Source organism: Notolepis coatsorum, assembly GCF_963971535.1.
Source record: "Notolepis coatsorum genome assembly, contig: SUPER_10_unloc_1, whole genome shotgun sequence".
Classification (NCBI taxonomy): Eukaryota; Metazoa; Chordata; class Actinopteri; order Aulopiformes; family Paralepididae; genus Notolepis; species Notolepis coatsorum.
The window spans coordinates 917,802-934,638 of NW_028174872.1; the positions used below are offsets into that span (position 1 = coordinate 917,802).

The 16,837-nt window shown below is 44.5% G+C and overlaps 1 protein-coding gene across 1 annotated transcript; it reads left to right on the plus strand.

The window, feature by feature from the left end:
- Positions 1-12,286: 12,286 nt before the first annotated feature.
- On the plus strand, positions 12,287-13,947 carry LOC311236321 (tripartite motif-containing protein 16-like; the record flags this gene model as incomplete). Its single annotated transcript, XM_084338395.1, is given in 2 exon segments — positions 12,287-13,213; positions 13,216-13,947. Coding segments are annotated over 2 exon segments (1,659 nt in total).
- Positions 13,948-16,837: the final 2,890 nt, after the last annotated feature.

Sequence of the window (16,837 nt, forward strand, 5' to 3'; positions counted from 1 at the left end):
CACCAGCTTGGCTGGCCGTCTGCACTAATACAATTGGCTGTATTAGAGGGTGGGAGAAGCTGGCGGGGTGGGTCCGGGTCGTTGTAAACAGCGACTCCTACAGTTCGGTCGGGGCGCCTGCTAAGCGCGGATAGGACTTGAGGGGGATAGTGTGGTCCTCCCACACGCTACGCCCTCTCGATGAGAATCCGCGCTGCCAGGTGAAAAGAAGCGGTGATTGGCTGGACGTGTGTCGGAGGAAGCACGTGGTAGCCTCCACTCTCCCAGATGATCTGACTGTGGGGGGTAAGGGCGCAGCGACCAGGAAGGGACTGGGAATTGGCATACGACTAACATTGGGATGGGAGAAAATCGGAGGAAAATGGAGGGGGAAAAAGACCAAAAAAATAATAATAATAATAATAATCTCACACACATCCAAAAACTCTAAACAGTTTTGCAAATATTAATTTAGTTTGACAGTTATTGAGAGTAATGAGTTTTAATATGGCAACTAGTAATGTCATCGGGGACACTGAATCCTTGTGTTGTGTTAATCACAGCTCAATTAAATGATAAGGTAGCAGTCCCTATAAAACAAGATATTGCTATTTCATCTACATCATGGTGCTGTGATTAACACAAGGATACAATGTCCCCGATGACATCACTGAGGGCCATATTCAAACTAATTTACTCTCAATAACTATCAAACTAAATGAATGTGTGCAAAACTGTTTAGAGTTTTTGGGATGTGCGTGAGATTATGTGCAAAATATATCAACATCGTTTTAGTTGTTTTTTCCCCTTTAATATGTACAAAGTCATTCAAATGTGACCGTATAAGACAAATTCCCCTCCTCAGTTTTCAATAGACTAAGTTTTCCGAAATGGTAAATGTCATTGTCAAGTGCTCATATTGGTATTCAGTATCATGAGTTCAGTATTTATCAGTACTCGTGAAAGTATTGACACCTGTCCCTGTTAAGCAAAACGAGAAATTGCATCAGACAAAATAACGTGTTGGACGTTGCAGATTTTAAACGTTTTATTTTGATCATGAGAAACATAATCAAGGAAAAGGAAAAAAAGATATCTTGAGAAACACAGATTGAAACATGACAGAGCTTCTGAAAGCTCTGAGTAAAGCAGACACTGCAAACCAGAACATGGGAGCAGTAGAAAACAAAATCACAGTGAATAAAGGAACAACTGAACAAGACAAAACAAGTGCTTCGTTAAGTCAAGTCAAGTCAAGTCAAGTAATTTATTTATATAGCACGTTTAAAAGCACAAGAGCCAACCAAAGTGCTGTACAATCAAAGCTTAAAATCAATGTCCTAATATAAAATACACAAATACAAAAATACAAAAAGGCACAGCAGGACAAGACAGTCCATTCAGAGAATAGGACAGTAGGACAACACACGGATAGGGGAACACAAAGTACAGTAGCACACAGGGGACAGAGGAGCATAAGAAGATATACAGGAGGGGGGGGGGCAGGATAAAATTACATGGGAGTGTGTGAGTTAGGGTGTGGGAGAATCAGGGTTTATTGAAGGCCAGGGAATAGAAGTGGGTTTTTAGACGGGCCTTAAATGTCTCCAGTGAGGGGGCAGATCGGATCTCCAGGGGAAGCTGGTTCCATAGCTTGGGGGCCACGGCCTTGAAGGAGCGATCGCCTCTCTTTTTGAGTCTGGTGCGGGGGGGGACCAGCCAAGCCTGGTTGGAGGATCTTAGTGACCTGGGTGCTGCGTAGGGGGTGATGAGCTCGGTGATGTATAAGGGTGCTGCACCCGATAGTGCTTTAAAGGTGAGGAGGAGGATTTTAAAGTCTATTCTAAATGGGACTGGGAGCCAGTGTAGGGAGGCTAGGACTGGTGTGATGTGCTCTCTCTTTCTGGTACCGGTAAGGAACCTAGCTGCAGAGTGCTGGACCATTTTGAGGCGGGACATGGCTGCCTGACTGATGCTGGTGTAGAGGGCATTGCAGTAGTCAAGGCGTGAGGTGATGAATGCATTGACTACCGTTTCCAGGTCGACGGGTGAAAGGATTGGTTTTATTTTACTGATGTTGCAGAGTTGAAAGAAGCATGATTTGACTACGGCATTTACCTGCCGGTCGAATTTGAGCTCTGGGTCAAAGATTACACCCAGGCTCTTGACGTGGGGTTTGAGGTGGGTGGAGAGTTGTCCTAGGCTGTTGGAGAGTGTTTTGGTGGAAGAGGGGGGGCCAAACAAAATGATCTCAGTTTTATTTTCATTTAGCTGTAAGAAGTTGAGGGCCATCCAGCTTTTTATGTCCCTGAGACAGTTTTTAAGAGAGTCTAGGTTAGCTGTGTCAGAGGGGTTGAGGGGAAGGTAGATTTGGGAGTCATCGGCATAAAAGTGATATGAAATGTTGTGTTTCTGGATGATTTCGGCCAGAGGGAGCATGTAGATGGAGAAGAGTATGGGGGCCAGGATGGAACCTTGGGGGACCCCATACGGTAGACTAGCTGTGGGGGAGGAGTGTCCACCCAAACTGACCGAAAAGGAGCGGCCGCTCAAGTAGGATGCGAACCAGTTTAGGGCAGACCCCCCAATACCTAGCCTGTGTTCGAGACGATCGACCAGGGTGGAGTGGTCGACCGTGTCGAACGCGGCAGAGAGGTCCAGGAGGAGGAGCATGGCACAGCTACCTGAGTCGATGGTGAGAAGCAGGTCATTGTAGATTTTGACTAGCGCTGTCTCAGTGCTGTGCCCTGCCCTGAAACCTGACTGGAATTTGTCTAGGAGGTTGTTGTGATGTAGGAAGGGGAGGAGCTGTGCCAGGACAGCCTTTCTAAAATCTTAGATAGGAAGGGTAGTTTGGATATGGGCCTGTAATTATTGAAAAGAGCAGGGTCTAGGTTAGGTTTTTTTAGGAGGGGCTCAACCATGGCGTGCTTAAGGGAGGAGGGAACAGAGCCAGATTCCAGAGAGCTGTTTATGATAGACAAAATACTGGGGCCTACTATGTCCATGGAGTCTTTTAGAAGATGGGTAGGGAGGGCATCAAGGGGGGATGTGACGGTCCGCATGCCTGCCACCAGCTCTCTGAGAGTGGTTAGAGAGATGGGTTGGAAGTTGTTCAAAAGAGCTGGGCAGGAGGGGTGGGAGGGAGGGGGAAGTGGGCAGGAGGGCTGGGCAGGAGGGGGGGTTCGACAGGGGGGCTGGGCAGGCGGGGGGGCCGGGCAGGGGGGCTGGGTAGGAGGGGGGGTGGAGGAGGACGATGAGATGGCTAATCTAATGGTTTCCACCTTCCTAATGAAGACGTTTAGGAATTCTTCACATTTGGAGGGGGAGGCATCGGGGCAGGGGGCGGGAGGAGGGAAGGTGAAAGAGTTAATGGTCGAAAAAAGGACTCTGGGATTGTGACAATTTTTGGCAATTATTTCTGAGAAGTGCCTTTCTCTCGCCACCTTAACTGCCTCTTGATACTGTTTGAGGTGATGTTTAAGGATCTCATAGTGGATCTGCAGTTTATTGTGTTTCCACCTGCGCTCGGCCTGTCTGCACTGTCTCCTTAAAGCTCTGGTGTTCTCATCAAGCCAGGGCTGAGATCTAGGTCTGGGCCTTTTGAGTTTAAGGGGGGCGACAGAGTCGAGTATGGAGGAGCATGAAGAATTGAACATTGAGATAAGGATCTCAGTGCTGTGCTGGGCAGGAGAGGCCTCAATACTGCAGGTGTTAGGGGCAGCTATATAGGCATCACGGAACTTAATGGCAGTGGAGGGGTTAATGTGGCGAGAGGAACGCGCTGGGACAATAGCTTTGGAAATGGGGACAAAACACAGAGCATCAAAAGAGATCAGTGAATGGTCTGAAAGGACTGGGTCATCTATTTCCATGTTGTCGATGGAGAAACCTGCTGTTAAAACTAAATCTAAAATGTGGCCGAGTAGGTGAGTACATTCCTCTAGGGCAAAATATAGCCATACAACTACACATACATAAGCATCCACACAGAAGCCAAAGACCAGAGCACCTTGAAATGTCCCAAGAGGCAGAGAGGGTTAGCCTTAATCTGCTTTCTTGACGAAAATATGCGATCTCCTGATTAGGTGACGAGAGAAAGTCCTGAACTGTGTAAAAACATCTTCTATCTATGAATCACAGTAAACTATAGACACTGCCTCTTTAGTAAAGTATTTAAATACAGTAGTACAAGTACTTTATTTCCTCCCCTGGGTTCTCTACTTTCTTTGTTACTGTACCTATTATAATGCATATTTGGTAGCATCAAGTTATTCAGTTTTCATATTAACAACTGTAATCATGGGTTTTATAGGTTTTCATTGCATTATCATTTCATATATATAACTTTGCTCATGAAATGATAATTACTGCAGATTTACTTTGACACCAATGTCCAGCAATGAAGTCAGGGTCTTTCTGAGACATAAAGGATGAATGAATGAATGAAAACTTTATTTAACAGATTGCAGAATGGGTACAATACAGTACGGCTCAATACATACAATTTTTAAGGGGATGCAGACCTGAGAAAGACGTTTGTCTTGTTTCCATCAGGGTCCCCCATTTTCAATTCATATAGACATTTATGACATACACAACATACATGACATTTATGGCATAGGGACATATAGGTATTTAGTACTGATACATTTGTGACATAAGCGGTATTCAATACAGTACTGTTACCCCTAGATCCTGACAGAGCTGGATGTAGCCAATTACTTAAACACTTTCTTCACAAACATAGCCACAACACTGGTAAACAAACTACCCTCCCACTCAGGGCAGTATGGGGTAGAACACATAGTAGCATACTACAAGAACCTAGGCGTCCACAAAGACGACTTCAAACTGGAAATAGTAACTACAGATGAGGTACTCAAAAAACTGAGCGCCCTCCAACCAAACAAGGCCACTGGCCATGACAACATCCCCTCCAAATTCCTCAGAGACTCAGCAGCAGCCATCACCCCAGTCATCACACACATAATAAACCTCTCCATAAAACAGGGACACGTCCCCAAGGACTTCAAAATTGCGAGAGTAACACCCCTGCACAAAAAGGGCAGCAAATTAGACCCGGGTAACTACCGCCCTGTTTCTATCCTTACATCCATCTCGAAAGTCATGGAAAAAATAGTATACGAACAGATCGAAAAGTACCTCGCGGAAAAAAATCTAATCTACGAATTCCAATCTGGCTTCAGAACATCCCACTCCACTGACACATGCCTTCTCTACTTGAACGACCACATCAAACAAGAGGTGGACGCGGGCAAATACTGCGGCATGGTCATGCTGGACCTACAAAAGGCCTTCGACACTGTCAATCACACCATTCTGATTGACAAGCTAAAAGCAATTGGTTTTGATAGTTTATCAGTGAGCTGGATACAATCCTACCTGGAGGGGAGGGAACAGATGGTGGAAGTAAACGGTACCCTATCCCCCCCCCCTCACAGTGAGCTGTGGTGTTCCACAAGGAAGCATACTAGGGCCGCTACTATTCCTAATTTATGCAAATGACATGTCGTCAGCTTGTGACTGCAACTTGTTCCTGTTTGCGGACGACTCAGCCCTGCTGGTCTCTGACAAGAACAAGTTACAGGTTGAAAAAGCCCTCAGCTCGGAACTAGGCAAAATCTGCATATGGCTCGCCGACAACAAACTATCATTACACATGGGCAAAACAGAGTCCATTCTCTTCGGTTCAAATAACAAACTCAGCAAGACCGACGGCTTCTCGGTTACAGTGGGTGCCAATATTATCACAAGGAAAGATGAAATTACCTACCTGGGTTCCATCCTAGAGGCTAATCTTTCCTGTGACAAAATGGCATCCAATGTAATAAAAAAAGTCAACCAACGAACGCGATTCTTGTACCGGATCTCCTCTCTGGTAAACAAGAATACCCTGAAGACTCTAGCAGGAGCACTCATTCAAGGGTACTACGACTATGCTTGCACCTCATGGTACCAAAGCACCTCAAAGGCACTAAAAAACAAATTACAAACATCTCAAAACAAGCTAGTCAGACTACTACTTGACCTGACTCCTAGAACCCACCTCACCCCTGCCCACTTTGACAACCTAGGATGGCTTAGAGTAGACGACAGAGTACAGCAACTTGCAATGGGCCTGGTCTACAAGATACACTACGCGACCAAGGTACCCATGTACATGTCAAAATACTTCCCAAAGGTCAGTGAATACCACGATCACAACACCAGAGGGAGCTCCACAAATCATGTAAAACCCAGATTCGGCTCAAACAAGGGACTAAACACGTTTCGCAATTATGCCACATCAATGTGGAACGCCCTGCCTAAAGCTGTAAAGGAATGTGAATCACTACCCACCTTCAAAAACACTCTCAAAAAACACCTACGTGAGACTGCAATTCAAAACTGGCCCCTACAAATGTCCTAACCTAGTTGTACAGTAAATGACCAAGTAAGGCTTTGTCAATATTCCAATGTACAGTGTAAAATGTGTGTGTGTCCCCTACCCAACCCCCCCCCCCCCCCCCCCCCCCCACCTCCAATGTACAGCCCTCACCCAACCCACCCAACCCCACCCCACCAACCTCCTCCAATGTACAGTTTCTATGCCAAATGTATATACACTCCTTTTCTGGACACTTTTGTATCACAAACAGTACTGTATTTGCAAATCTGATATGTCATAAATGTATAGATGTAGCAGTACTGTCTATCTGTATGTCATGTATGTCATATATGTTATGATGAATTGAAAATGGGGGACCCTGATGTAAACAAGACGAAAGTCTTTCTCTGGTCTGCATCCTGTGAAGGGTAATTTCACATCCTCCTCCTCCTCCTCCTCCTCCTCCTCCTCCTCCCCCCCCCCTCCACCTCCTCCTCCCCCTTCTCTCTTTGTGAAGTCATGATTTCTGTTTAAAGACAGGGCACCCATTCATCTGGCCTGATAAGTTTGTCAAGGTCAGCGCCGGCTAGAAGCCCTTTTTGGAGCCTCCCAAGAATGCATCGAAGGAGGCGTCTCTATCTCACTGTGTTAAGCCATTACAATATTGCTTTGTCTTCACTTTCACTCTGACAGACCTGTGAATATACACTCTGACAGACTGAAAGTCCGTCCGTATGGGCGTACTGTATTATTTTCTTTTCCAATAAACCTGTATTGTATTCCTTTAACGTGAGTCTCTTTCTGCTCCTGTTTTATTATTTCAGAATATCTAATTCGCAGTGTGACACTGTTTTAGGCTGCTGGATGTCCGTGGAGAACCTGGTGGTTTGCACTCTGATTTAAGGCCAATCTCTTGTCTCTGTATTTCATTTAACCATCCCTAGAGACGTCAAAAATCCACCACATTCTTGGTGTCTGAAGCGGGGATGCCAACCGATCCTGCCGGTGCAGACGGGCTCTTCATCGCTCTACAACACAGCCACGTCTGGGACAGTGAGGAATTGTCTGTCTGCATCGGCTGGTCGGGACGGCATTCCACGGGCATTACATGCAGCGTCGCGGCGAGTTAGGTAAGCAGGAGTGGGGGGGGGGCCGTCTGAATGTAATACTATCTGTGTTTATCTCTATATGTATGTGACACTGCGAGAAGTCAACCCTGGTTACTTTGGTCACTATCTGTGTTTATCTCTATATGTATGTGACACTGCGAGAAGTCAACCCTGGTTACTTTGGTCACTATCTGTGTTTATCTCTATATGTATGTGACACTGCGAGAAATCAACCCTGGTTAGGCTTTGGTCACTATCTGTGTTATTGATTATGTATGTGACACTGCGAGAAGTCAACCCTGGTTAGGCTTTGGTCACTATCTGTGTTATTGATTATGTATGTGACAATGCGAGAAGTCAACCCTGGTTAGGCTTTGGTCACTATCTGTGTTATTGATTACATACGTGACACTGCGAGAAGCTCAACTTTGATGTGGGCTTTGGTCACTATCTGTGTTAAGATAAGCTACATACGTGACACTGCGAGAAGCTCAACTTTGATATGGGCTTTGGTCACTATCTGTGTTAAGATAAGCTACATACGTGACACTGCGAGAAGCTCAACTTTGTGTGGGCTTTGGTCACTATCTGTGTTAAGATAAGCTACATACGTGACACTGCGAGAAGCTCAACTTTGATATGGGCTTTGGTCACTATCTGTGTTATTGATTACATACGTGACACTGCGAGAAGCTCAACTTTGATGTGGGCTTTGGTCACTATCTGTGTTAAGCTACATACGTGACACTGCGAGAAGCTCAACTTTGATGTGGGCTTTGGTCACTATCTGTGTTAAGATAAGATAAGCTACATACGTGACACTGCGAGAAGCTCAACTTTGATGTGGGCTTTGGTCACTATCTGTGTTAAGATAAGATAAGCTACATACGTGACACTGCGAGAAGCTCAACTTTGATGTGGGCTTTGGTCACTATCTGTGTTAAGCTACATACGTGACACTGCGAGAAGCTCAACTTTGATGTGGGCTTTGGTCACTATCTGTGTTAAGCTACATACGTGACACTGCGAGAAGCTCAACTTTGATGTGGGCTTTGGTCACTATCTGTGTTAAGCTACATACGTGACACTGCGAGAAGCTCAACTTTGATGTGGGCTTTGGTCACTATCTGTGTTAAGATAAGATAAGCTACATACGTGACACTGCGAGAAGCTCAACTTTGATGTGGGCTTTGGTCACTATCTGTGTTAAGATAAGATAAGCTACATACGTGACACTGCGAGAAGCTCAACTTTGATGTGGGCTTTGGTCACTATCTGTGTTAAGCTACATACGTGACACTGCGAGAAGCTCAACTTTGATGTGGGTTTTGGTCACTATCTGTGTTATTGATTATGTATGTGACAATGCGATAAGTTCAAGGCTTTGGTCACTATCTGTGTTTATCTCTATCATGCTTTTCCAATGTTATACCTGCTCTGCCACTGCACAGCAGTTAGGCATTTTTTTATTTATTTTTTGGCCTCTATTCCAAGCACTTTTGAATATAAGTGCTATTCAAATGTTCTAAATTCCATAGACACTGTCTTATACAGCTTATTGAGGCACTTGTCTTTCCGCCATCACAGCGTTTGTAATACCAGTGTCCTAAAGTTGGATTTGTCATTCCTTTTGATATTTGATTGCATGTTACAACTTGTAACCCCTGGTGGTCACTATTTCCACATGTTTCAACTTGGGCGACAGCTAACTGTAAACAGTTTTTTTCCCCTTTGTTTCCAGCCAGTACAACTATGAGGGATATCCAGACATGTAACACACTGACCATGTTTGAAATTGTTTTTTTTTTTTTTGTGTTTGATTTCTTTTCCTTTGGCCGGCGCAATCTCATTAACGCGACGCATGACATCCAAGATGCAGTATTAATCAATGCTGTCGAACTCAGATCTATGGAATGTGAGGGGGAGGATGGTGCGTTTCTCTCAGCGCAGGAGAAAGAAGATAACGAATATGCACCAGGGCCGTACTTCCCACTGCAGGGCCACGCTGTCCCTGGGCAACCACACCACCTAGGGGCCCCATCTCCACCGGCACACCAGCCACCATACCCATATGAACCCGCGGAGGACGACGACAACCTAATCAGGTTCAGTCCCAAGTCCAACAGGAACCGCCTGCTCAACATCTCGCATGATATGGCAACACCACAGCAGGGCCGGTGCTACGGAAGCGGGGCCCAGGGATCAGTGGAGGCCCTGGGAGGGCAACTGGGACAGGAACTCCAGCTAAGCTCCCTGTGCAATAGCCCCGCCCTGCCACGAAGATAAGAACGCATCGCTGCTGGGATCCACAGGAACCCCTACCACGCACCCCAGTCGGCAATACAAGCCCTTTTGCACCTGGTATGCTGCTGTATTCAACTATGGGGAGATGACTGCTACTCTACTCAACGGCATCCAGCCTCCTTGCAACAGATATATATCGTTCTGTGTGTGAAGGAGTGGGAAGACACCTGACTGCTACTGTACTCAACGGCATCCAGCCTCCTTACAACAGATATATCGTTCTGTGTGTGAAGGAGTGGGAAGACACCTGACTGCTACTGTACTCAACGGCATCCAGCCTCCTTACAACAGATATATCGTTCTGTGTGTGAAGGAGTGGGAAGACACCTGACTGCTACTGTACTCAACGGCATCCAGCCTCCTTACAACAGATATATCGTTCTGTGTGTGAAGGAGTGGGAAGACACCTGACTGCTACTGTACTCAACGGCATCCAGCCTCCTTGCAACAGATATATCGTTCTGTGTGTGAAGGAGTGGGGAAGACACCTGACTGCTACTGTAGTCCACTGTGACTGCTACTGAGAATGACAACAAGGGAAGCCAGTGTGCATATTAAAAAGTCAAATTTCTGATTTAGATATGGGTACATATTCAGAGTTTGAAAATACTACTTATATTAAGACTGCCATTTTATTTTATTTGTTCTTTGTTTCCTATTAACTGCTGTCAGCGCTTCGGGTCACTGAGAAGCGCTTTATAAGGCGCCAGCGACCAATCTGTCCCCGGCCTGGGACTCCTCCCCTTTTCAATTTGCACCTGAACTTTTTTCCCCCTCTTCTTTCTTTCTCAAGAGTTATTGTTCTACCTTATTATGTTTTAAAAAAAAAATGTATTGTACCTAAGGATGCAACATTTTGCAATTACCTGCTTGGAATTATCGTCCTACTTAGCCAAGTATGACATTATGATGTATTAATGTTGATTGATTTGATGTTCTGCATGGTGTCTTGAGACTGTGGTTTAGTGATATTGATGGTTGAAATTACCAGGATGTGCCAAAAATGGCACAAAGTGGGGAATGTGAAGGGTAATTTCACATCCTCCTCCTCCTCCTCCTCCTCCTCCTCCTCCTCCTCCTCCTCCTCCTCCCCCCCCCTCCACCTCCTCCTCCCCCTTCTCTCTTTGTGAAGTCATGATTTCTGTTTAAAGACAGGGCACCCATTCATCTGGCCTGATAAGTTTGTCAAGGTCAGCGCCGGCTAGAAGCCCTTTTTGGAGCCTCCCAAGAATGCATCGAAGGAGGCGTCTCTATCTCACTGTGTTAAGCCATTACAATATTGCTTTGTCTTCACTTTCACTCTGACAGACCTGTGAATATACACTCTGACAGACTGAAAGTCCGTCCGTATGGGCGTACTGTATTATTTTCTTTTCCAATAAACCTGTATTGTATTCCTTTAACGTGAGTCTCTTTCTGCTCCTGTTTTATTATTTCAGAATATCTAATTCGCAGTGTGACACTGTTTTAGGCTGCTGGATGTCCGTGGAGAACCTGGTGGTTTGCACTCTGATTTAAGGCCAATCTCTTGTCTCTGTATTTCATTTAACCATCCCTAGAGACGTCAAAAATCCACCACAATCCCCTTAACAATTGTATGTATTGAGATGTACTGTACTGTACCCATTCTGCAATCTGTTAATAAACTTTTCAATCAATCAATCAATACATATGATGGGGAGGGGACTGTACATTAGGAGGGGGTGGGTGGGTGGGAGGGAAATATACATACGGCGGGGAGGGAATATATACATGCGGTGGGGAGGAGACTGTCTATTAGGAGGTGGTGGGGGTTTTGGGCAAACTGGTAAGAAACCAGCCTTCAAACAAATCAGTAAATCAAATCAGTGAAATAACGAGAGAGAGAGAGAGAGAGAGAGAGAGAGAGAGAGAGAGAGAGAGAGAGAGAGAGAGAGAGAGAGAGAGAGAGAGAGAGAGAGAGAGAGAGAGAGAGAGAGAGAGAGAGAGAGAGAGAGAGAGAGAGAGAGGAGGAGAACAAGAGAGATTTTTTAACAACTCTTTGTTCCCCCGTCCACTCCAGCTCTTGTGTTCGCCGGGGCCTCTTTTAGAGTGGGCTTTAAGGAGGGAGGAGGAGGAGAGAGAGAGGAAATGAGAGAGAGAGAGAGAGAGAGAGAGGGGAAATGAGAGAGTGAGAGAGAGAAAGAGAGTGTTTTATTGAGTATGTTTACCATTTTGCCTGTCTCTCTTTGTGCTTATGAGTTTTAGTGGGGTTTCCTTGACAAAGTAAGCTAATTAGAGGTAGTTAATGACGATAGAAAGTCCTGAACTAAGTAAAAAAAAACATCTTCTATCTATGAATCACAGTCAAATAGACACTGTCTCTTTAAAGCGACTCCTCCCCTGGACAGCTAGAACCAGGAAGCACCTCCCACCCCGTGACGCGTTCAGAGTTTACTCTACAACCAGGAAGCACCTCCCACCCACACGATCACTCTTCCTGAGAAAACAAAACTTAAGAGTGTCGTTGTCTTTGTAGAATAAAATGGCGCAGCAAGGAGTTGATCTGGACCGGGACCAGTTCTGCTGTTCTATCTGTCTGGATCTACTGAAGGATCCGGTAGCTATTCCCTGTGGACACAGCTACTGTATGGGCTGTATTACAGACTGCTGGGATCACGGTGATCAGAAGGGGATCTACACATGTCCCCAGTGCAGGGAGACCTTTACTCCGAGGCCTGTTCTGAAGAAAAACAATATAATGGCTGAAATGATGGAACAACTAATGAAGACAGGACTCCAAGCTGCTCCTCCTGATCACTGTTATGCTGGACCTGGAGATGTGGCCTGTGATGTCTGCACTGGGAGAAAGCAGAACGCCCTCAAGTCCTGCCTGGTATGTCTGGCTTCTTACTGTGAAACTCACCTCCAGCTTCACTATCAATCTGATACCTTTAAGAAACACAAGCTGGTCAAAGCCTCCACACGGCTTCAGGAGAACACCTGCTCTCGTCATGATGAAGCTATGAAGATTTTCTGTCGTACTGATCAGCAGTGCATCTGTTATTTGTGTTCCATGGATGAACATAAAGGCCATGATACAGTCTCAGCTGCAGCAGAAAGGACGGAGAGACAGAAAGAGCTTGGCATGAGTCAGCAGAAAATCCACCAGAGAGTCCAGGGGAGAGAGAAGCAACTCAAAGAGGCCCAACAGGCTGTTGATTCTCTCAATCGCTCTGCTGATAAAGCAGTGGAGGACGGTGAGAGAATATTTACTGAGCTGATACGCTCCTTGGAGACGAGGCGCTCTGAGCTGAAGAAGGTCATCAGAGCCCAACAGAGGACCACCGTGACTCAGGCTGAAGAACTGCAGAAGAGACTGGAGCAGGAGATAGCGGACCTGAGCAGGAAAGCCACTGAGCTGGAGCAGCTCTCACACACAGAGGACCACATCCACTTTCTACAGAGTTACCCCCCCCCCTCTCCGGTCCCAGTGAGTCTACAGACTCACCCAGCATCAGTGTCCTTCCTCTCCTGTACTTTGCAGATGTGACTGAGGTTGTGTCTAAGCTGAGAGACAAACTAGAGGACGTTCTGAAAGAGCAGTGGCCCATAATCTCAACAACGGTGAATACTGTTAATCTTTTACTGCCACCAGAGCCCAAGACCAGAGCTGACTTCTTACAATATTCCTCTCAGATCACACTGGACCCAAACACAAGTCTGTTTTTGTCTGAGGGGAACAGAAAAGCAACACTGCATCAAGCGCAGTCATATCCTAATCACCCAGAAAGATTCATTGAAAGGTCTCAGGTTCTGGGTAGAGAAGGTCTGACTGGACGCTGTTACTGGGAGGTGGAGTGGAGTGGTGGAGGGGTTTATGTAGCAGCCTCCTACAAAGACATTAGTAGAACAGGCACTGAGGAGAACTGTCTATTTGGATACAATTCTAAATCCTGGGCTTTATTGTGCAGACAAAGTGATTACCTCTTCAGACACAATAACAAGAGCATAACAGTACCAGGCCCCCGGTCCTCCAGAATAGGAGTGTACCTGGATCACAGGGCAGGTACTCTGTCCTTCTACAGCGTCTCTGACACAATGACCCTCCTGCACAGAGTCAACACCACATTCACTCAGCCTCTCTATTCTGGACTTTGGCTTCATTCATACCCTGGGAAGGCTGAGTTCTGTGAGCTGAAGTAGAGATCAGTGACATTCACAGCTCCTCTACCCAGGGTTTGGGGTTTAAATTGATATTGAAGATGCTGAGTTGTGAAAGATGAGGTAATTAGGAGTTACATTCACTCAGTCACTCTATCATTGTTCTGAGGGACTCACACACACACACACACACACACACACACACACACACACACACACACACACACACACACACACACACACACACACACACACACACTATGTTTAGCTTTGTTTCTAGTTTCTAGCCTACCGGGGTAAAGTTTGTTTGATTAGATCTTTGCATATTCACATATTTGATTCCTATCTTCAATACCTCTGTTCCTTTGCATGTGGGGACAAATCTTTATTTTCATACTCAGGGTAGGTTGGATAACAATATGCAACCATTTTATTTGTATTTTGTCACATTTGGTCATTTTGAATTACTGTGGGATTTGGGTCTGTGCCTCCTCTCTCTGTTCCAGGGGGGGTTGGTAACAATGTGGGGGCCGGACCTCCATGTGGAGGTGGATTCAGCCTATAACCTTCTCCCTCACCTCTTATCTCTGGGCAGCCGGGACACTTCATACAGGACAGTCTTCTATCTCCAAGGCCTTCGGTTGAACCCACAGCCAGGATGTTTGGGGCATAGGTCAGTCGTAAATGCAACTATCTTGTTTTAGAACAGACCCATCTGCGTTATCAAAAGAGCTTAAGGAGAGAGAGAGTTGTTCTTCTGGTGGCAGACTTTGAGGGAGACAGACCTAGATAGGAGCTGGTTTAGGAAGAATCACCATTCATTGAATATTGTGCATTTTGTCTTTTGTTCTTTTATATAAATAAACGTGGACATCTAAACCCAGAAGGACCCGTGTGGATATTTGCTTGAAACTTGCCGTTTCACCGACTGAACCTCAATATAGAACTTTGAACAAAACGCAAAGGAATTGACTTGAACTCACTATTTCCATGTGCTACACGAGAAATTCAGTCGAAATCTAACAATATCATTGAAATTCAATAGTGTTCAAATTAAACAAGTTAAGAGTTCATAGAAACATAAGTATACTCTACAGTATCAATTATACAAATATGTGTGTATGTACAGCCCACGCTGTTATAAATATACAAATAACTATGCTAAGTCTATTCATGGTACAAATATAGCTAACTTTATCTTATGTCTACTCCCGGTACAATATATATATATATTGTAGCTATAATTATAAATATGAGTTTATCCTGTGCAATACAGTACTCCATACTAAGTCTACCTTGATCTGTACATGGAACATAAGATATTTGGATCTTTCTGAACCTATTGTAAATCGTAATATAGATCAGTTTTACTATGTTTGCAAACATTGCCAACATACCCAAAGTGTTTCAGCCACAGAACAAATACAAGCAGCTTACTGTTGTCTAGTGTCGGTCAGCAGGAGATGAAAACAGGGCTCCATTCTTATGTCCGGTGGTGGAGCTACACATTCATGTATGTTTGGATCAATTACCTTTAACATATTCAATCTAGCCAATAAAAAATGCACACATTTGGATATGATCACTTTTCCCTTTGGTGGAATACGTCAGATAACCTTTCTGTTTCAATATGATGCATAATTAAATAGTTCCAAGAGTCGTGTTAAATTAGGGAAAGAATAACTGTATAAGGTGACTGTACATATTTTCATATAAACATTTTATAAGTATAAAGTAATAAAATGAGTTACCCATGAAATATAAAGGGCAATGTATAGTGTGTGTATACATATATAAAAATAACAACACTTTCACAAGTTCATAGTTCATTCAAAAGATATATTGATTTAAGTATCCAACAGGACTTGACATAAACATTTGTACAGTAATGATGAGAGACAAGTTATGCAACACACCTGCACTCTATTTCAGTTCACTGAAGATATAATATCTTTCCTTATAAAATAACAACATGTTGTAAAGGTCAAAGGTTGTGCAAGATCTTCAAGCTTTGTCCTTGGACCATATCTTGTTCCACATATGAAATAAATAATCCATAATAAATAGGACCGTTAGTTATTTTGTATATTTTCTATAGAACAAATTTTCAAACAGACACAAAGGCTGATTATAGCACTCTGAAATTGAAATTATATAACATGTCACTATGTTATTTGCTATAGAAACACTGCTAGGACTAGTTTAGTATATATTGTATACTGCGCTGAATTAACTCTCCGTCAAAACGTTATAGTGTTTTATTCACAATGTGAAATCAGATATTGCATAAAAGCAACAGAACACTCAAGGCCGTGCGTTGTAATAAATCTAGTAAATAGAGTCGCGGCTGAGATGATGGAAATACTTTAGATCTGATGTTATTTATGTTGTTCTATTGCTTAATCACTTCCTGTAGTAACATTTACAGAAACATGTTACATTATGGTTCACAGCAGATTTGGAAAGGCCGTCACCAGGGTTAACATTCTAACCCACCTCTTCAACCTCGCGATCCCAGCATAGAGATGCGTGTAAATGGCTGCATTTATATACTAGCACTTTTATCCAAAGCTCTTTACAATTTGTTCCTCACATTTTACCCATTCACTCACACATTCACACACCGACGGCGGAGGCAACCATGCAAGGTGCCAACCTGCTCATCGGGAGCAATTAGGGGTTAAGTGTCTTGCTCAAGGACACTTCGACACGTTGCTCGGGAGGAGCGGGAATCGAACCGTGAACCTCTGGATCACCAGACGACTGCTCTACTCTGTCGTGTGTCTGCTGAGCAAGGGTAGAATTACCTATGCCTATGGAGTCAATGGAAAGAAGACAGATGCATAATGGGGTAAACCATTGTCAGAACTCAGGTAATTTTGACAGTCTTTCAATGCCATTATGTATGACTAGCAATCTATCTGAGTCGATG